Source organism: Ostrinia furnacalis, unplaced genomic scaffold, assembly GCF_004193835.3.
Source record: "Ostrinia furnacalis isolate ACB-3 unplaced genomic scaffold, ASM419383v2 OfSCF6199, whole genome shotgun sequence".
Taxonomy (NCBI): domain Eukaryota; kingdom Metazoa; phylum Arthropoda; class Insecta; order Lepidoptera; family Crambidae; genus Ostrinia; species Ostrinia furnacalis.
Genome location: NW_021136438.1, coordinates 234 through 20,452, shown reverse-complemented (window position 1 = coordinate 20,452; position 20,219 = coordinate 234). Strand labels below are relative to the sequence as shown.

The 20,219-nt window shown below is 40.6% G+C and overlaps 3 protein-coding genes across 3 annotated transcripts; 1 reads left to right on the top strand and 2 right to left on the bottom strand.

Annotated features, from left to right (window-relative positions):
- Positions 1–2,315: 2,315 nt before the first annotated feature.
- On the bottom strand, positions 2,316–4,071 carry LOC114362097 (uncharacterized). The gene is made up of 2 exons (XM_028317366.1): positions 3,111–4,071; positions 2,316–2,858 (listed from the first exon to the last, which is right to left on the bottom strand). The coding sequence occupies exons 1-2, from the start codon at positions 3,690–3,692 to the stop codon at positions 2,316–2,318; spliced, it is 1,125 nt and encodes a 374-aa protein (XP_028173167.1). The 5' UTR covers positions 3,693–4,071.
- A 2,128-nt stretch (positions 4,072–6,199) lies between these two features.
- LOC114362096 (Amyotrophic lateral sclerosis 2) lies at positions 6,200–17,674 on the bottom strand. The gene is made up of 7 exons (XM_028317365.1): positions 14,359–17,674; positions 13,113–13,444; positions 11,789–12,003; positions 10,923–11,262; positions 9,149–9,414; positions 7,591–7,767; positions 6,200–6,434 (listed from the first exon to the last, which is right to left on the bottom strand). Exons 1-7 carry the CDS (start codon positions 17,435–17,437, stop codon positions 6,200–6,202), a joined length of 4,644 nt encoding a protein of 1,547 aa, XP_028173166.1. The 5' UTR covers positions 17,438–17,674.
- A 448-nt stretch (positions 17,675–18,122) lies between these two features.
- On the top strand, positions 18,123–19,275 carry LOC114362090 (eukaryotic translation initiation factor 3 subunit H-like; the record flags this gene model as incomplete). Its single annotated transcript, XM_028317358.1, has 2 exons — positions 18,123–18,276; positions 18,945–19,275. Coding segments are annotated over exons 1-2 (412 nt in total), but the record flags the coding sequence as incomplete, so codon positions are not given.
- Between the last annotated feature and the right edge of the window lie 944 nt (positions 19,276–20,219).

The following is a 20,219-nucleotide window of genomic DNA, read 5'->3' as shown; positions in this document are numbered from 1 at the left end:
TACTTTGTCCCGGATACAGTACTGGTAAAAAGTTCTATTTTTCTTTTTTGTGAAGGAGATAACACTGCTTTTGTTCACATTGAGGCTCATTTTATTTAAAGCACACCAATCAGACACAGTATTGAGATCTCTTTGAAGTACTTCACAATTCGCTGTATCCGTGACATCAGTATATATTTTCAGATCATCAGCATAAAGAAGAGAGGGACATGACAGTCGATTAATCAAGTCGTTTATAAAGATCACAAATAGAAGCGGTCCTAAATGCGATCCTTGTGGGACTCCAGATGATACAAATATAGGAGAGGATGAAAAGCCCTTCACAGTCACCAATTGAGTTCTGTTACTTAAGTAGGATACCACCCATCTCAACAAACTCCCATGTATACCGTAGTACGAGAGTTTATAACACAGGAGTGAGTGGTCCACCTTATCGAAGGCCTTGCTAAAATCGAGATACAGAGCATCGACTTGACCCCCTGAAGCAAACACATGGCAGAGATAGTTTTTAAACTCCAAGAGGTTGCTCAGGGTAGACCTCCTTCTAACAAAACCGTGTTGTCTACTAGATATGTGCCCACTAAGATGATCGTAGAGCGGCTCATAAACCAATGACTCAAAGAGCTTCGCGAAACATGGAAGGATGCTTATTGGCCGATAATTTAAACAAGATGTCTTATCGCCCGTTTTATAAATGGGAATGACATTGGCCGCTCTCCAACGGGAAGGAAACATTCCAGTTTCAATCGATTTATTAAACAACAGGCATAACGGCAATAATAGTTCATCACAGCAGTTCTTTATAAATTTAGGAGGGATATCGTCAGGTCCTGGACCTTTACTTATATCTAAGGCTTTTATTTTCAAGGCAATCTCCTGTTGTGTGAAATTGAAATGATGAAGTGTGGAATTAGAAACTGCGGGAAGGTCCAAAGATTCAGGCGAAACAGTCGAACATGGACCGTCGTATACCGAGCCAAAGAACTCTGAAAAAAGTTCGCAAATGCCTTGACCATCGGAACATTTCCTGCCCTTATAAAACATTGTGTTGGGAATTGTAGCTCTACCCTTCTTCCCATTCACATACCTCCAGAATACCTTTGGGTCATCCTCTAAGCAATCCTCAACTGAGGACAGATATACGTCATGACATTCGGTTATCAGTCTTTTGGATCTCGAACGAAGAAGTGTGAAAGTGTCATAGTCCCGTGGGTTGCCAAACTTTTTGTAGCGACGGTGGTATTTCGATTTCTCGCTAATACATTGTATTAGTGCTCTACTGTACCAAATAGGGTATTTAGATGAGACACTTTTAGTGGTAGGGGTGTGCTTAGATATAAGTTCATTAAGTTTTGAATAAAACTCATCAACACATACATCGATATCACTGGATGACAGCAAATTTTCCCAATCAACACAGCATAAATCTATCCTTAGATTATTATAGTTGCATTTATTGAAGTTAAAACGATTTTTGTTGTTAGGTTTAACAGGTTTATCTTTTTCTATGTTTAAAATTTCGACATAATAAGCGAGATGATGACAGTCCACTTGACATATAGGATCGGTCACTGCAACAGAAACAGCACCGGCCGATAGGGTTGCAAAAATTAGATCAAGGTAACGATTATTTCCATTAGGAATAGTGTTAAATTGAATAAGACTGCAGGCACTTACAGTTTCCAACAGCAAGTTGGCTTTGCGATCCAGAGGATTAGAGGGGGTCACATAATTAAGTTGAGAGTGACTAATCCATGAGATATTAGGGGTATTGAAATCTCCAATTAACAAAAATATATCCTCTAATTTAGAATTGAATATCACTTTTTGACAATTATTATGGAACTCGGCAACGTTCTCCAGTGGTAGATCCGGAGGCAAGTAACATAGGCATATATGTGTAGAACGTTCGCTAAATTTATGGGGCAGAATTGTTAACCATAAGTCCTCGGCCCTACTCTCCCAACAAGTTTGCCTGGTAACACTTATTTGGCTTTTTATGGCTACAAAGACGCCTCCCCCGCTCTCTTTAGAGGAGTTCGAGCTATTGCGATCCCTTCTGAATACAGTGTACCGGCTATCTATTACTTCACCATCAAAGACCCCACTATCGAAATTAGTTTCGACCAAACAAACTATATCATAATTGTTAACAGATAAGTTTAAATATATTTCCTTAATTTTAGATCTAGCTCTTCCTAAATTTTGGTAAAATAACGTATACATACTTAATAATTTAAAATGTAAACTAAATATTAACGCTTCAATACTTATAAAAAAACGAGAGAACACTAACAATAAAGCTACTGCGATGTTCAGTTGATTTTACTAAGAGACTCCGTATTATTTACAAGTAAGGCACCCGAAGAGTCGTCTTTACGAACGTATATTTGGCTATATTTAATCCACACATATTTATAATTATGATCTCTAGCTACCTTCCTTGTTGCTGCGTGTAGTGACTTTAGTTCAGGAGATAGGTGTTCGTTAACATATATCTTGCACGCATCACCAGTAATGCCCAAGTCTGAGGACAGTAACCCGCGCCCGGAGTGGGACTTATTATAACGGTGCGTAGCTGACAAAACCAAGTCTCTGACGCGCGGTGACGAAAACGTCACTATGATATTACGTGGTCTATTAGAAGCAGTATTTTGTTTTGCCACTCTCCGGCATGCGCTAATATGGCTGTCGTCCACTGATGCCTTTACCGCCTCGCACAGGTTCTTGAAGAGCGCCACCACATTCTCATTCCTACGTTCGGTTGCCGCCTGCAATTCAATGTTACAGCTCCGTGATATCTTTTCAATCGTCGCCAGGCGGGTGTTAAGGCGGTTAATCTCTACCTGAAGCTTTGTTGGGAACCCAACAACGCGCGGGAGGAGACGTGCGGGCGGCGTACAATGACTAACGTCACCTCGGGCCGACAGCGTCATCATCGGCTGCGCTCGGGTCACACACTCGCCTTTGGGACACCACCGTCGTCGCACGATTACCGCGTATCCTAGATAATTATTGTAAATTAGGCTGGCGAGAATACAGCACCTATTTTTATACAGTCCGCTATTTCATTTATTACTAATATTCGTTAGGACCCTAACAAGCTTTGTGTTTTCGTCTTCCAAAGACTTGATTTTTGTGGCAGTTTTGGTGATGTCCGATTGAAGTGATTTTTGTTCTGCGCAAATGAAGTCGGTGGTAGCGCTAAACTCCTCCTTGATGGCATCCATTGTAGAACCAATCTCGTTTTTAACCATCTCTTTGACATCATCTCTTAGAGCCATTCGGAAACTCTCCATAAAAGCAGAAAGAGACGCACTGAGCTTCTCATCAAGGAGTATACTAATTCGTTCCAGAGTGATCTCTTCTTTATTAAAAGTTGCCCTGGGAGATGATAAAACTCCAGTAGGGGAGGTAGTACCGGGATCGTCTAAGTCGCAGGACATGTTCATGCTGTCTGAGGCCGGCGCCATTGATGTGCTCTGGCGTACAGGAGTGTTGTCATTTGAACGCGCACGGCGGGTAACACTGCTACAAGCTGGACATATCCATGTTGCTTTATATTCTTTGTTAAGTGTCAAAAATTGCTTTTTGTCTATGTTAAGGCATTGAATGTGGAATTTGCTAGTGCACAGACGGCATTTCATGCATTCTTTTGTATCCAAATACTTTTTGCACGCACTGCAGTTCATGGTTACTGAGTATGTAATCAATGAATAACGCCTTATAAAATTTTACTAGCACGAATTGACACTCCGTAGTAACTAACAGCCGAGCTAGTCAAGGATGGCGGGCACAACGGTGACGTCACTCGAAGCGTAGGGGCCAATGACTAATTTCGACCGCAACGCGCCCGGTATCCGTGGTCCAGTGGTATCGGATTCAACACTCACGCGTCAGGCCCGTGGTTCAAATCACCGGTCGCGGCGCCGAAACCGCAGTTGGCAGCGCCGGGACTCCGCCACCGTCTTGGAGCGAGGGCGAAGCCCGAGCTCTTGAGATCACAGTTCAACAAAAAATTAAATTGAAATTGCAAAGCACTTCGAGACGCCTCGACACGTCCGTCCTCAATCGTAGCTAGTGACAGAAGGCAAACTTTTGTTAACTGTTTAAGTATTATTTCGTTTAAAGTTTAATTGTTATTGATTTAAGACCTTGTGTAAAGACACTTAATGTGCAATAAAAAAATGAATTTGAAATAAAACTAACTTAATATTATAANACTATCTTTATGCCAAATTTCATCAAAATCGGTTGCGAGGTTTAAGCGGGAAAGCGTAACAGACAGACAGACAGACAGACAGACAGACAGACAGACAGACAGAGTTACTTTCGCATTTATAATATTAAGTTGGGATAGTTGGGATAGTTGGGATGGGATGGGATTAGTAATTAGTAATAATGCGTTATTATTATCGGATGAACATGTACTCGTAGGAAGTTGTCTCATAAATAAAACGTATCACTTTAAAAATAGCAGCCTTAAAAATGTTATTAGCACACTAAGGCTGAGTTGCACCAACTAACTTTGACCGTTACTACGAGTGTAACGATAACCGGTGTTATTTGTGTGGAGTTTGACAGATTTTTGACGTTTCTCAAAGTTAAAGTAAGATGGTGCAATCCAGCCTAACAATTATAACGTAGCTAGTAATATCAGTAATATCTATTTTTTAATGTGACATTGTTTTTCTATCGATACCTACAACGATAGTGTAGGGTCAATATACTTTATTATTAATGTTTAGAAACTTTTCATAGTAATTTCTTTATAATAATAATAAGTACTACCTAACTCCTAAATCGAAATTACGATTAAAAGAAATGTAATTTTACTTCCCTAGTTACACAATAGCAGTAAAAATAAATTGTTGTAACAATGTTACAAAGTCTTGAAGTAAATACAGGAAATAATAAAGAACTGACTATCGTTGGTTAAATATTTCACAGATTTTTTTTATTTACCTCAAAAAGCAAGTTTGCTATTGAATTTAGGTCTATCACTATTAACACACTCACGACACCCACGCCGTAATGGTTCTTTGATTTAGCGAATCGACGTCAAAATATCACTAATGTTTTCCTCAAACAGTGCTGCCCTCTTTTTGAAAGTGGTGCTCAAACATCCTTTGTGTCTGACACAGATAAACACGGAAAAGATTTTGGCCAATTTGCATTTTAAAAGCCTAAATTAGCACGTTGAATCATCAGAAAAATGTGGAGCGATGACCGACCTGAAGAATGCCAAAGGATTTAGGCACTTTTCGTAACTTCAGACTGACGTTAACAATGAGCTGTTGTATCTAATTCTAGCTTTTGCCTGCGTTTTGTTATGTTCTTATCGTGTCGACAACAAACGTACACAGTGTCAGCCCAAAACTCCGCTACAAGAGTGGCGTTGTCAGCAGCATTCATTAAATCCTCCTGAGTTCAGTTGCTCGGGCACTCAGGGCACGACATCATGTGCTTCATCGACTGGGGAACAAAACCGCACCGATTCTTGGATGGCTCAAACATAGAGCCAATGTTACTGTTTTGAGATTATTCGTTACACACATACAAAAGTACAAATCTTTCCTGTAATATTAGTACGATTTGAGAAACATATACATATCTTTAACTAGCGACCCGCCCCGGCTGCGCTTTAGTTCAGTAGTACATAATAAACCTTATCATCACTCTATCTTATATTATACTAGCTTTCCGCCCGCGGCTTCGCCCGCGTGGAATTTTGTCTGTCACAGAAAAACTTTATCGCGCGCGNCAAATAATAAAAAATGATACTTTTTGATAAAAAAAACTGCTTTTAAATTCGTGTTTTTTTGGTTATTTAATAAATTCCTCCAAAAAATGCCCCTATAACCGGTGGTTTTTATTACTTTGTATTATTCTCTATCGTATTACCTTCGTAAAACCAAAAACCGCATGTCTCTATCCCTATCACAACGTTTGCAATGATGAAATAACTAACGATGACGTAATCATCATCTAGACCCCCCTACCCCCCATGTCATCCAAAATAAGCAAAACAGAGACCCCCCCACCCCCCCTTGGTGCTTACGTAATACTTGAACGGCCCCTACACCAGATCATCGGTCCACCTAGTGGGAGGCTTGCCCACACAACGTTTTCCGGGCCGTGGTCGTCTCAAGAACATTTCTGCAGTCGCAGCGATCCTTGTGGAAATCTGTGGAAATCCTTAGGGGAAGCCTTTGTCCAGTGGACATTTGACTGAAAAATACTTACCCAGCTCTTGCTGAACCGCCGTGGTCATCTTCTGGAAGGTAGTTCTGATGACCAGCAGCTTCTCAATGGGCGAGAAGGTGGTCTTGAGCTGCTGCAGAGTCTCCACAGCTTCTTGGAACAGCTGCTCTTTGACTGGCGAGTACGGAGGCGACGAGGGGTTGTGGCCTTTGTAGCCTACCCAGAACTTTCTGCATGGAAAGAACATAGATGTTTAGTTAATACACACACAATAGATGTTTAGTTAATACATATTCTAATAGCCACCTTATTTTCATAGTATTAGAGTACATAATTATAATATACGCTGTAAATCTCATTAAATAATAAATTAGGAACGGGAATGAAAACTAAAAAAGTGATAGTGGGCTAGCCATTTCTGCCGCAGAAAGGTGGGTGGAATAAATAGGTTATGAAGATGCATTTCTATAGCAATCTTATTTCTGAATACACTTAAGGTATATCCAGCCACACTTCCAGCTACCTTTCTTCTCATGTCATCTCAATCTATCGCAAATAATCACCACTTGATGAGAGCGAGAGAAAAAACAGAAATGGGTAGCTGGAACTGTGGCCGACAGTACATAACTTTCTGGTCAGTTCTCAAAAGCGCCTTTGAATACGCATTTGTTTCCAAAAAAAGCGCGGTTAATTGGTTTATTTACATTACATTCGATTGACAACTCCATGGTGACACTTACTGGTCGATTCCCAAAAACGCCATAAGGGTGAGATCCGGCTGTCTGTTCCACTTGAGCAAACGTCGCCAATAGAGGTCATCTTCGCGCTTGTTATGAACAACGTAGCAAGTTGATTGAGTCATTAAATTAGCAACTCTATAGTGATAGACATATGGTACTTACTGGTCAATTCCCAAAAAGGCCATAAGGGTGAGATCCGGCTGCCTATTCCACTTGAGCAGTCGTCGCCAGTAAAGATCGTCTTCCCTCTTGTTATGAAGAGCATAGCAGATTGATTGAGCCGTTCAATTAGCAACTCTATAGTGATAGACATTATGGTACTTACTGGTCAATTCCCAAAAAGGCCATAAGGGTGAGATCCGGCTGTCTTTTCCACTTGAGCAGACGTCGCCAATAGAGGTCATCTTTGCGTTTGTTATGAAGGGCGCAAGAAGTTGATTGAGTCATTCAATTAACAACTCTTTGCTGCTAAACATAAGGTACTTACTGGTCGATTCCCAAAAAGGCCGTAAGGGTGAGACCGGCTGTCTGTTCCACTTGAGCAGTCATCGCCAGTACAGATCGTCTTTGTTATTTATGAAGGACATAACAAGTTGATTGAGTCGTTCAATTAGCAACTCTATAGTGATAGACATAAGGTACTTACTGGTCGATTCCCAAAAAGGCCATAAGGGTGAGATCCGGCTGTCTGTTCCACTTGAGCAGTCGTCGCCAATAGAGATCGTCTTCCCTCTTGTTATGAAGGGCGTATAGTACAAACAGGGCGGGATGCACTCGAGGTAATAACGTTGGTTGGAGTAGCGAGGCCGCTGATATTACTTCGCTGAAAGAGAAGTTTATTATCAACATAATTGATTTGTGGCGACGCCACTACAAACTAGTGACCAACAGATGGCGCTGTTATAACCTCACAATGGCACACTCCACCGCGCGTACAATCCTACATCGCGGTGACAGAGTTTTATATCCTGCCAAGTATATGTAGACAAACCAAGATGGTGTAAATTGGACCTTGGTCCCCGAGCACAACACCCGCTCGGAAGGAAGCCCTAACACCTTAGCTTCCTTATTGTGGATGAACATCATATCCCACAGAGTCATTTAATCTCTAATGCTAGAATACGACCCACTTCTATTTATCAGAGGCACATGGTGGATTTAGTATACTCCCGACACTGATCAGACGGGTAGAGGTGGTAAGAAAGAGAAATTATTTGTTTTAAATGTGAATAAGTACGAGAGAATGTGTAACATCGGATATTATGGAAAACTATTTCCAGGGATGGTCAGCTCGAAAAAACTGATTTGGCTTATTAAACGAAAATTATGACAGTCGTTTTTCAGGGCTCGGATCACGTAATACAGTGGTTCCCAAACTTATTTAGTCTACTGCCCACTTTGAGAATAAGTTATTTTTTAGCGCCCCCCATTTTTGTAGTCCAGAGTCGAGCTCAGTCGATGTCTAAGAGTCCTCCTAGTAGATGACGCCTCCCATGCCTTTACACAACGCCCCGATTTTTTTTCTGGGTCTCTTACCGCCCCCCTTTAAGCCTGCAGCGCCCACAAGGGGGCGTTATCGCCCACTTTGGGAAAGACTGACGTTATAGTAGTTTCATAAATATAAAACCAGTCTCTATTTAGTGCTCTTACACCCGTATTCACAAACATTACTATGAGGTCTCACAGTGCGCGTGGACGCACAGGGTGACACGCGAACCAGCCTCAGAGCTCTATTTAACTCTATGCGTTCGATTTGCTGCTTCACTTAAGCAAGCATCGTTTGTGAATACAGGCGTTAGATTTTAAATTGTTTGAAAAATGAAAAAATGAAAAATGTTTATTTCGTTAACAACAACAATTAATGGAATTTGAGGTGGACTCTTTCTTGTAAGTGCAATGGCACCTGTGCCAGAAGGAGTCGCTCTCCCTTAACAAATTAACAGTAACATTTTTTTTTATCATAACCAAAAAGTAACAAAATCACCACATATTTAGGTTGCGTTTGGTGTGTGTGTATGTGCTTGTGTGTATATGTGTGTGCTTGCGTGTGTGTGTGTGTGTGTGTGTGTGCTTGCGCGCTTGTTTGTACTCAGGCATGTGAAAACAGTCAAGGTATGCAACCATCAAGCTCGTAATGCGTTATCTCTTTCACCCAAATGTCCCGTTCAACAATGATAAGAAAAAATCTTAGCTTCAAAACTCACCCATCAATAGGATTGCTGTCCTCACTATAAACTTCCTCTTCCATTCCCTCCGTCCTATACGCTAACACCACATCAGTGCCCTCTGGTGGTAACGCCGGGAACAATAGCCTCACAACTTGGTATAGCCTCGAGGTGATGCTCTTAAGTTCTTTGACCGCGTGGCTTAGGAGTAAGGGATGGACGCGGACGCCTCCGTATGTGGTGTTGAATGCGTTAGTCAGGCTTAGGACTAGCTGGCCTAACGGATGGTGCGAGGATTCGCAGGCCTGTGAGTTAAAAGGTAAGTTAGTGAAGTGTTGTGAGCGTGTTTCTTATTGGGAAAGAGATAAGACACAAATTGGAGTAATCAGATACTAAGGGTACTGGGGGAATCAGAGAGATATAGAGAGATGCCAATAGGCCAGTAGAATAAGATTTTAAATCGGAAATAATTCCTACAAAAGATTTTATTGCTTTAAGGGTAAGTCCTTTACGCGGTATAACCAGAAAACCGAAAAAACGCCCCTTTCGGGGGCCCCCACCACTTAAGCACAACTCCGTCGAAGTCGAAAACCTAGGAGAGTCTTAATGGGCAAACAATGAAGCCATTAAAGCAATAAAATCTTTTGTAGGAATTATTTCCGATTTGATTCATTTTTGTGTTTAATTCTACTGGCCTACAACTAATGCGCTGAGTTCGAAACTCAGTGACGCATTAGAAATTGACACAAACAAAGTAATCAAAATATGTGCTCATTATCCATGCTCGAAGACCTTAATCGAGTTTCCCAACAGGTAGGCCTTCGGATGAACATGGACAAAACGAAGCTTATGTCGAACGTCCATGTTGCGCCCTACCCGGTGTCGGTTGGGAGCTCGATTCTTGAGATTGTTGACAAGTATGTCTACCTCGGACAAACGATCCAGCTAGGTAGGTCCAATTTCGAGAAGGAGGTCAATCGTCGAATCCAACTCGGCTGGGCAGCGTTCGGGAAACTACGCAGCATCTTTTCGTCCAAAATACCCCAGTGCCTGAAGACGAAAGTCTACAACCAATGTGTGTTACCTGTGATGACTTATGGCTCGGAAACGTGGCCCCTCACTATAGGCCTTATACAGAAGCTCAAAGTTGCACAGCGTGCTATGGAGAGGGCTATGCTCGGTGTTTCTTTACGAGATCGAATCAGAAATGAGGAGATCCGTAAACGAACTAAAGTCGCTGACATAGCCCGACGGATCAGCAAGCTGAAGTGGCAGTGGGCTGGGCACATAGTACGCAGAACTGACGGCCGATGGGGCAGCAAGGTTCTGGAATGGAGGCCACGTACCGGAAAACGCAGCGTGGGACGTCCACCCACAAGGTGGACCGATGACCTGATAAAGTTAGCGGGAAGGCGCTGGATGCAGGCCGCTACCAACCGTGCGATGTGGAAGTCATTGGGGGAGGCCTATGTTCAGCAGTGGACGTCCTGTGGCTGAAATGATGATATCCACAAGTTGGCGCCACTGTCTTCGCTACTAGCAAGTGACAGGATCTTACTCTACAGTGGCGCTAACTGGTGAGCGCTAAAACGATAGCCCTCATTGCACAACCGTATTTGTGCAGTTGGCACTACTGTCGATTAGCCCCTTTTTCCAAAAACAATAGGATATTTTCTATTTGGCGCCAATGGCGATAGTCTAAATAAAAATAATGTTTTCAAAAAGAAGGTATAAGAATTGGAAGCCAGAAGAAAACTGACTACAGATGACAGATGTTAATGAATATTTTCATAATATATAACTGAATACTTACATTTTGCAAATACAATCTCAGTTCCGTATAGTCATCCAAATTGAGCGTTTTCTGTCCAAACTTCGGTATAACTTCCAAACAATCCACCGACTTCTCAATATCGCTGCTTCTACTACTTTTCGATGGGGTTCTATTATGTTTCTCCTTATGCGAGCAGGATATAGCTACAGCTACGTTCTGCCAGATCTTCGCGTTGTCTATGGTAGGCCCGGCTGGACCGTTTGCGAAGTGGTTTCCAGTGGGGGTCAGGATGGTCTCAGAGACTCCCAGGCATTGGAAGCATTGGCGGAAGAGCGCGTTCCATTTTTGGTTTGGAGCTACACTGAGCTTGCCGAAGGAACTAGAATAGACACAGATAATTTTGCCATTAGTTGTACAAAAGGGTCTCAATGTATTTGCAATAAAAAAATAAAAATAAAAAACGTTTATTGCTTTTTACACATAAAAGGAATTACAAGGAACAGAATATAATAACAATAGATAATAGGAATAGTTTTTTAAAGCTTAGAATAAAACAGTATTGAAACGGACTGGAAAGAAGAAAGACGAAGAAAGCATTTATACGATGTATGGAATTGGACTTAACTTGACGTTATCTGCCGTGAGCGTTTATTTCAGGTATTATTATAGGTTGCATCTTTGGGAGTCTCACAGCAGTCTTTGAATGTTAAGATGTCAAAATATCTAACAGAATGTTGCTCATCTAAAAGCTACCTTAAACCTACTCACTTAGGTTTATAATTAGCAGGCAGGGCAGGATTCGACATGTTCATTCAGGTGCATATTCGCGTTGGATATCTTCACGCCTTCACCCAATGGGCCGCTAAGGGAGCCCTATTTTAAAAGCTACCTTAAACGAAACTCACTTAGGTTTAGAATTAGCCGGCAGGGCAGGATTCGACACGTTCAGGTGCATAGTCGCGTTGGATATCTTGACGCCTTCAGTCCAGGCGCCGCTAAGGGAGCCTTCTATTTTGTCCCCGCTAGAAAAGGTCAGGATTCCCTTCCCAGAGAAGACACCGGCTGAGCGGAACTCGCCTTCGTAGTGGGTACCGTCTTCGAAGACCATTACTCCATGACCCTGGAATGATAGGGAATTTTTAGAGTAATTTGTTTTGATAAGTTAGAATAGTGTACACATAGATTCTTATTTAGCATAAAATATCTAGCTTTCCGCCCGCGGCTTCGCCCGCGTGGAATTTTGTCTGTCACAGAAAAACTTTATCGCGGCGTCCCTGTTTCAAAAACCGGTATAAACACTATCCTATGTCCTTTCCCGGGACTCGAAACTATATCTATGCTAAATTTCATCAAAATCGGTTCAGTGGTTTAGGCGTGAAAGCGAGACAGGCAGACAGACAGAGTTACTTTCGCATTTATAATATTAGTATAGATTAATGTAGGTTTGATAGGTAGGAGCGGGCAGCGCAGGACTTCACTGTACATCATTTGACTGAAACGAACGAAGGTAGGTGTGAAGTGAGGGCATTTTTCAAAAATTAAAGCATATATCCAACGCATTTCAGTTTCGCGATTATAAGTTGTAAAGGAAGTAGAGACGTGATTTTCGACATACACCGAAGTATTTTATAATAATAACTTATACCCGGTAAAGTACGATAAGCGGTTATCCGGGAAGTTTCGGTAATTCCCTGATTAAGTAATCATTAATGAGTCAAAATAAACATTTAATCGCTATGTAAAAGCAAATACACTAACAGTTAGTAAATATTAGATAAATGAAATTAAGAGACAATGTGGCTTAATGACTGCCTTTATTAATTCATCAAACGATAATTAAATGTAGGTACTATCATCTCACATATAACATAACTTACTTTTCCTTAGATGACGTAACGACACACGGAGCTAACAAACAGCGATATCTTAAATAGTCATACCTATTTACATTTATTTAGACTTTACAAGAACAAAAAATATAGGCTGATGCACTGGAGACTGTACTATGGGCCACAGTTTTTGCTATCAATTTCCGGTCATGTAGTCTCGTTCTATCGCAAAGAATCGCCATTTGATGAGAGCGAGAGAAAAAACGGAAACGGTACATTGGCTAGAAAAGTAACAGACGCGCGCTAATGAATTTCTATTACAGATATGTTGATAAAGCTATTATTATACACAACGTATAAAAATACATTGCTTACATTTCGCATTAGCACACATACTAACCGTGAGAACATCCTGCATGAAGAGACCTTCATAGTATATGCCGTCCAAGGTCACAATGAGGCCGCATCCATGCTTCTTATTATCGCTCCAGTTGCCCAAATACTTCTCCCCTTTCCCTATATCATCCATCACTCCATATCCTTGTTTCGCCCCGTTCACCCATTCCCCAGTGTATATTGTAGCAGAGGATGATGTGAAATCCCCCTGCTTTTTTATCCCGTGACCATGGGGCTGGCCGTCTTTGAAATACCCCTCGTAAATGTCGCCAGTTGTGTAGCGCATCACACCGTAGCCATTTTGGAGATTGTCCTTCCATTGGCCTTCGTAGATTCCTGGAAATACAGTTTGGAAAAAAATTAATAGGTAATATGATATGTGGAGGATGGAGGTGGAGGTTTTCCGAAATGTGAAGATAGTGTTTTGATCCAGTATGTGTGGGTTAGAAATTAAGTACATACGCGAAGAAAGACTAGAATCGGTAGCTGAATGCTGTTGCTGATGAGATTCAGTGACTTTGGAAGAGACTAGCGGATATTTTTAAGCAGTTGGACTCTATTTTACTTACAATAAGAATATTGATTCGTATAGGAACCTAAGATTTGTGCGATTTCAAATTTAAATTAGATGAAATCTGAATTCATTTCTAGGTAAATAATTCAAAAGCAGTAAACTGGTGTTGAAATGACGATAAAATACTTATTTTAAAGTGATTAAAGATATTTTCTACTGCTCTGTTTACGCGAAGGTTGGAACAAGATATTTGAGGAATTTATATTCTTTGAGGATTGGACATATGAATGACGTAACTATAATTCAATAAATACCTACTTACGTTATACGTAGAAACCTTTTGTTATTCAACAGAATAAGAATTTTATTCATGCGAAAAAACTACTACGCGCTAGATCGCGCGTATAATCAGGTGACGTCAAAAGATAAATATTTTTATTGTATGTAAGTTTGTACCTACCTAACGTTACAAAGTTAATTATGTATGACAAGGACTATTTGTAATGTTAGGTACCTACTAGGTATTAAGTGCAGGGTATTCGTATTCTTGTTGAATTGTTATGTAGTTACAATAGCCTACATAAGAACAATCAACAGATCATGCCAATACTTATTTAAATGTTGCGAACTCGCATCTAGCAACTTAGTAAGATTAAAGATGTCGCATTTAATAACTGGATGTGCGTATGTCCGTAACTACTACGCACTTAACTCGTATGAAAATAAGATTATTTACCTTGGCTAGGCATTTCCATCTTCCCATGTCCACACAGGGAATTCATTTGGAACTGGCCCACATAAAGTTTGCCATCAGGCCATTCCACTTTGCCGCTTCCATGTATCTTGCCGTCTAACCATCGACCGCTATACTGCGCGTCTTTGTAGAAGACATTTTTGCTCGAAAAGGTGTAGCTCGCCGTCCTAGCCGGCGGTGGTTTGAAGTTCGACTCCTTGTTCAAAGCAGACCTTATGGACAAGTTTAACGCATGTATCCATTCCGTTTTCTCCTGCTCGGTACTCGTGGAAACAGAGAGAATCTCCTCGGGTGTTGTCAGCTGAATAGCATTCTGTACGGAGTCTGTGTTCTGAATAGGTTCCACCCATAGTGTGTCCAAGGGGTGGACGTTGGGCGTACTTCCAACCACGTGGATGAACAAGTCATTGAATAAAATGAACCAATGCGACGAAAACCTGCCAGGGTTCACCAGATTGAGAAGACGAGACTTTGATTCCCTGACTAGACGGCGTTCTGGAGTCCTGTACTGTTCCAGAGATTTCCCTATGCTCTCCCAAAATAACTTCGTCAAGTCCGCTTCTTTCCGTTTCTTCTCTTGTTCCTCTATCAGAGTATCCAAAGACGAGATTACTTTGTTCAATCGATCGTCGATATTAGTTTTGGCATCGGCCTTTTTCCTTTGCGATTTATATCTCAAAAGAGACTGAGCTATACACTTGTAGGAGCTCAATCTTGTTAATGGCTGCACAAAAGCAAGTGCTACTATGGCTTCCAGAGTCTTTTTGTTGTTTTTCTGCTTGTTCGATGGGAGTTGATCACTAAATAAATTATAAATACTATTTGGAACATCAACTATATTGTTAATGTTAGAAAAACCTCCGATAACAATCAAGTTGCTTACAGCTACATAATACTTTCTGTACAAATAAATATACTCTTCTAAATTTTTAATTAAAGAAATATCACATTCATTGATGTGCTTCTCTGCATATTGCCACATCGAGAGCACATTTAGGGCAGTTGTATTCAAAATGTCACTAAAAATATCACAAACAGTTTCGTATATAATGGAATGTGAAGTAATTACTTTACTCTTTTTTAAAAAGGGCTTGATGAGGGAATGATATATTAACAGCATCTCCTCTAAATACCTTTGAGCAATAGATAAGTCCTGAAATTCTGGACATTTCATGGACTCTTCAAGAGAACAGTAACTGATGTTACCAGAAGACAAAATTCTCCAATGGTAACACATATTCTGGGGTTTATTTATGTACACTTGGGGCTCAGTTATTTTCACAGCCAGATCTTTCCCATTTTCTTTAATCTCCTCATTCTCTGCATTCTTGTTCAAATTCACAATGGATTCTGTGTAACCTTCAGTATGTTTTCCCATGTAGAAAATGTTTTCATTGTGTGTATAAGCAAGTGTGTGATGGTCAGTAGCAATCATGTCTCTCACTCTATCGCTATCTGAATTTTCAGTAAACTTCTTGGGGCCACTTTTGTCGTCTCTAGATTCAAAGCTGACTTGATGGAAATGATTGTAGCCCCAGAGGAATAGGCGGCCATCAAGGGTGAGCGCTGAGCAATGCCACTTGCCACAAGAAACTTTCTGAAGTCCAAAACCAGATAAGCTCATAACAACCATTGGCTTCAGTCTCTTGACTGTGTCACCTATACCTAACTGTCCATATGATATGTCTCCCCAGGTCCACAGTTCAGTTGCTAAAATATTTTTACCAAGTTTTGACATGTTTTTGAGGTTTTCATTCTTTCTGGCAGCCTCAAACTCCTTTTCACTGCTTATTGTACTTGTAGAGAACTGTAATTCGTCCATATTACAGTTTGAAGCGCAGCTATACATTAGAGAATTGAATTCTTCGTTGTTGTGCCTATTTTGTAGTTCTACTACCTCATTGTTTTCACTACTACCACTGACATGTCTAGATAATGTTGCCACTTTGTCACCCACTGTCTTCACACCTTCATACACAAAGTTAGTGAGATTTGAAACATTCTCCTTGATGATCCTTGTTGGTTTTTCAGTATATTCCACTAAATAATCTTCACCAGCAGAAACCCATGAAAGCTGCCTGCTAAGGAACTGTCTAGCTGCATCTGTGTTTATAAAAATATTGTTTATTTTCTCTGTGCTCTCATGGGTGCTTGCATTATCTTTTTCTGTGCTTTCATCATCATCATCATGTGACTTGGTTTCCACACTGTCAGGTTCAATATCAGTGATTTTTTCAGTGGCATTACTCCTTGCAATTTTTGACTCTTCTGATGAGGGACTAGAATCTTCAGTAAAACTATGAGCATCAACATGGACATCAGTTTGAGGGGCTGTTGTACTACTAGAGTCCTCGCTGGACTTGCTGATCTGTACTCCTAGGGGGCAGGTTTCTGAGAGGGACGGCACAGACGCGGGGGAAGCTAGGCCTATTATTGTCTGGCATTGTGAGCAATTCGACGCAAACACCTCCTCATCATCATTATCACTCTCAGTGTCACAGTTCCCCGATCGCTTCACGTTTTTCCTAGCTATCACTGCTGCAAAATTCTGCCCAACTGACGCACTGTACACTGTCCGGCCTTCGAAAAATAGAACTTTCTTAATGCTACTAGTATCTAATCCTATTTGGGGCATAACACCACAGCCCCAGAGTTGCCCATCGCTGCTGATAAATAGTTGGCCAAAATCACTTGACACCACGTTCCTAAACCTCACTTTGTAACTGGAACTTTTGAAGCCGTGAGGGCAACACTTCGCGTCTTCTTTCACGACGATCTCTTCTTTACTTTTGAAAGTAGAATTCGTCTTGTAGATACGTCCATGCACGTCTATTACGTAAAGAACATCGCCGTGATATGATATGTCGATAGCGGAAATGCCACCTATTTTCCTAAATACTAAACAATCTTCTTCAATGTCGCAGTGATACAGACCATGGTCATTTCCTAGAACAATGAAGTCACTGCCCAAGGAACAAAGTTTCACGATTTTTTCAGGTACTTGCTGCGAAGAAGAGATGTTCAATGGTGTGATCCCTTTCCAGAACTTATGTTGACTCATTATTTGATAAAGACTTCTTTCTTTTACCGGGAAGTAGGAGTATCATTGAAATCGAGCTTCCTCTAGCACTTTCAACGGTTTATAAACCTTAGTTTTACTTGTGGCACTGTTACAGTTAATTAGTTTGGTGAACACAAACATGATAGCACTAAAGGACTATAAGAAAGTGATTTATGATTTGAAAATGAACAAATAAATATTTATTTATAACTTCGGTGATAAGAATTTCTGATCATTTTTGACATTTCTTTTGGTATGACAGCTTCTTGACAGCTGATTGATAATCTATCTATATATATAAAAATGGAACCCGTTTCGCGTTGTCACGGCATCACGTGTGAACGGCTGAACCGATTTCGATAATTCTTTTTTTTAAATGTTTGTGGAAGTCCAAGGATGGTTCTTACGGAAAAAAATATTAAGAAAATCTCTACGCTAAGGCGGTACGAAGTTCGCCGGGTCAGCTAGTAGCTCAATAACTTGTCTATGGTTGTAGTGCTTTCTATTTTTTTATAAAATTATAAATTACAATACAATACAATAAAATCAATACAAGACAGTACAAAAATATTGTTAAAATTTTACTTTCTTGCAATTAAATTTTAACTACTTCCATTATTGAGGGCTGAATAGCTTAAATGTCTTTAGCATAATGCGTACATATTGTGACTAACAAAAATCTATATGTCAAAGACAAATTTCATCTGTCATTCATCCGCCTTGTTTCTTTCCTTTCTCGTTTTTGTAATTCAATAAAAATGGCGAATCGTGCTGGTGGGTCGGCTAGAAGAGTTCCTGAGACTGAAGCCGCTATTACTTACGTACAATGTGATGGTTTGGTTAGTATTTCATTGAATTACTTTGAGAAAATCGCTTGAAACGGTACTTCTAAATCTAACCTCTCGTTTAGTAACTCGACACGTCATGTATTTATATAATTTTCGCAATATTAATCCTTATTCTCGTTTATTTCGATGCCCAGTGAAGATTCTAAACAAAAGCCTTCAATTCGTGTCCAATGTTATGAGCTGTAAGTTTAATAATAGGTTATGTTGTCACCAACAATATCTGTTAGCATCTATAAAAAATGATGCCATCACCATCAACCATCATTTAGATCTACCTTGATTTTATCCAAAATATCTTAAATTAAAGATTTTTTTTTTCCAGTCAGTATAAATTAANACATAGCTCGCAGAATTGCTAAAATCAAGTGGCAGTGGGCGGGGCACATAGCTCGTAGAGACGATGGCCGTTGGGGCAGGAAAGTTCTCGAGTGGCGACCACGGGCTGGAAGACGTAGCGTGGGCAGGCCTCCTACTAGGTGGACCGACGATCTGGTAAAGGTCGCGGGAAGAGCCTGGATGCGGGCAGCGCAGGACCGTTCATTGTGGAAAACCTTGGGGGAGGCCTTTGTCCAGCAGTGGACGTCATTTGGCTGAAAAGAAAGAAGATAAATTAATTCAACATTTGGAGTGGAACATTATAGTTTATCAAATTATTACAGGCGGTGATGAAAATCGTGAAGCACTGCCATGAGGAATCATGCAGCAACATGGAGGTGGCCCAGGGAGCCTTACTCGGTCTGGTCGTGGAGAACCGACTGGAGATCACCAACTGCTTCCCGTTCCCGAAGCATGATGACACTATGGATGAGGAGGAGTATCAGCTGGACATGATGAGAAGACTGCGTAGAGTCAACGTTGATCATTTTCATGTTGGATGGTTAGTATTGGTTTTTTATGCAACTACAAATACTGTAAGTTTAAAATGTTTTTTTTGTCCTCTGAAATTACAGAAGCTTGTTATAATGTTTGTGCTCTTGATATTGGTTAAAAGTAGAGATGAAACGGATATCCGGTAACTATCCGGTAGGCCGGGTATCCGGCCTAAATTTACTATCCGGCCGGATACCGGATAGTAGCTCACTATCCGGCCGGATACCGGATATTAAAAAACTACGACAATTTCCTATTAATAAAATAAATTCATTAATATTTGAGGTAAACATCAATAAAATGGCATAAAATAATGACGGCTTTTATTTAAAGTCCAAAAAGTTACAAAAAGCCATATTAAGGCCTTTCAAAAAACTAATTTCTTTTTCTGGGCTATTCACTCTAATGACGAATACATAAATAGTAAATATCTGTTCTCGAAATATTGCCAAATAAAATTGGCGATCTTTTTTCACTTTGATCACTGATGGTCTGATGTCATGATGCAGTTCAGTCAGATTATGCAGCAAGTAAACTAATTTAATTATCGCTATTCAATCACACACTTACGATGGCAACCGAAATCGCCCGAATTGATCTGCCCCCTAGACAAGTGGCAAAATCTGACATTCTGTTCGGACTGATTCGATTTTCGAAAAGTGTGACTAGTCTAGTCTACTAATAGACCCACTGATTGCGTTCGGAGCACCTGTGCGGCGCTAAACTCGTCACGACATGCAACGAGACAATGGGCCAACTATCCGGCCGCCGGATATCCGGCTATCCGGCCTAGCAGCTGGCCGGATATCCGGTATCCGGTATCCGGCCAAACAACTATCCGTTTCATCTCTAGTTAAAAGCACCTATTTGTTCTGCATGAGTAAGTAAGTAGAATTTAGCAGTAATAGAATTTAGTTTATTCATTATATGTATTTCTAAAATAATGCATTGATAAATAGGTGTCTTTTTGTTACTGAATCTGACTTCTAACTTCCAGCAAAATAGAAAGCTGAATTTTATTGTAACATCCAAACATTGTTACAGTTAATTCACTAATAGAATCC

What these genes read in the sequence shown, in the direction of transcription:
- LOC114362097 (XM_028317366.1), bottom strand. Translation starts at nt 3,692, where the DNA reads ATGAACTGCAGTGCGTGCAAAAAGTATTTGGATACAAAAGAATGCATG. An exon ending in AGTCTTTGGAAGACGAAAAC is followed by an intron (nt 2,859 to 3,110) that starts ACAAAGCTTGTT and finishes GTTGGGTTCCCA; the next exon opens with ACAAAGCTTCAGGTAGAGAT.
- LOC114362096 (XM_028317365.1), bottom strand. Translation starts at nt 17,437, where the DNA reads ATGAGTCAACATAAGTTCTGGAAAGGGATCACACCATTGAACATCTCT. An exon ending in TCATGCAGGATGTTCTCACG is followed by an intron (nt 12,004 to 13,112) that starts GTTAGTATGTGT and finishes CTATCATTCCAG; the next exon opens with GGTCATGGAGTAATGGTCTT. An exon ending in CCGGCTAATTCTAAACCTAA is followed by an intron (nt 11,263 to 11,788) that starts GTGAGTTTCGTT and finishes TGTCTATTCTAG; the next exon opens with TTCCTTCGGCAAGCTCAGTG.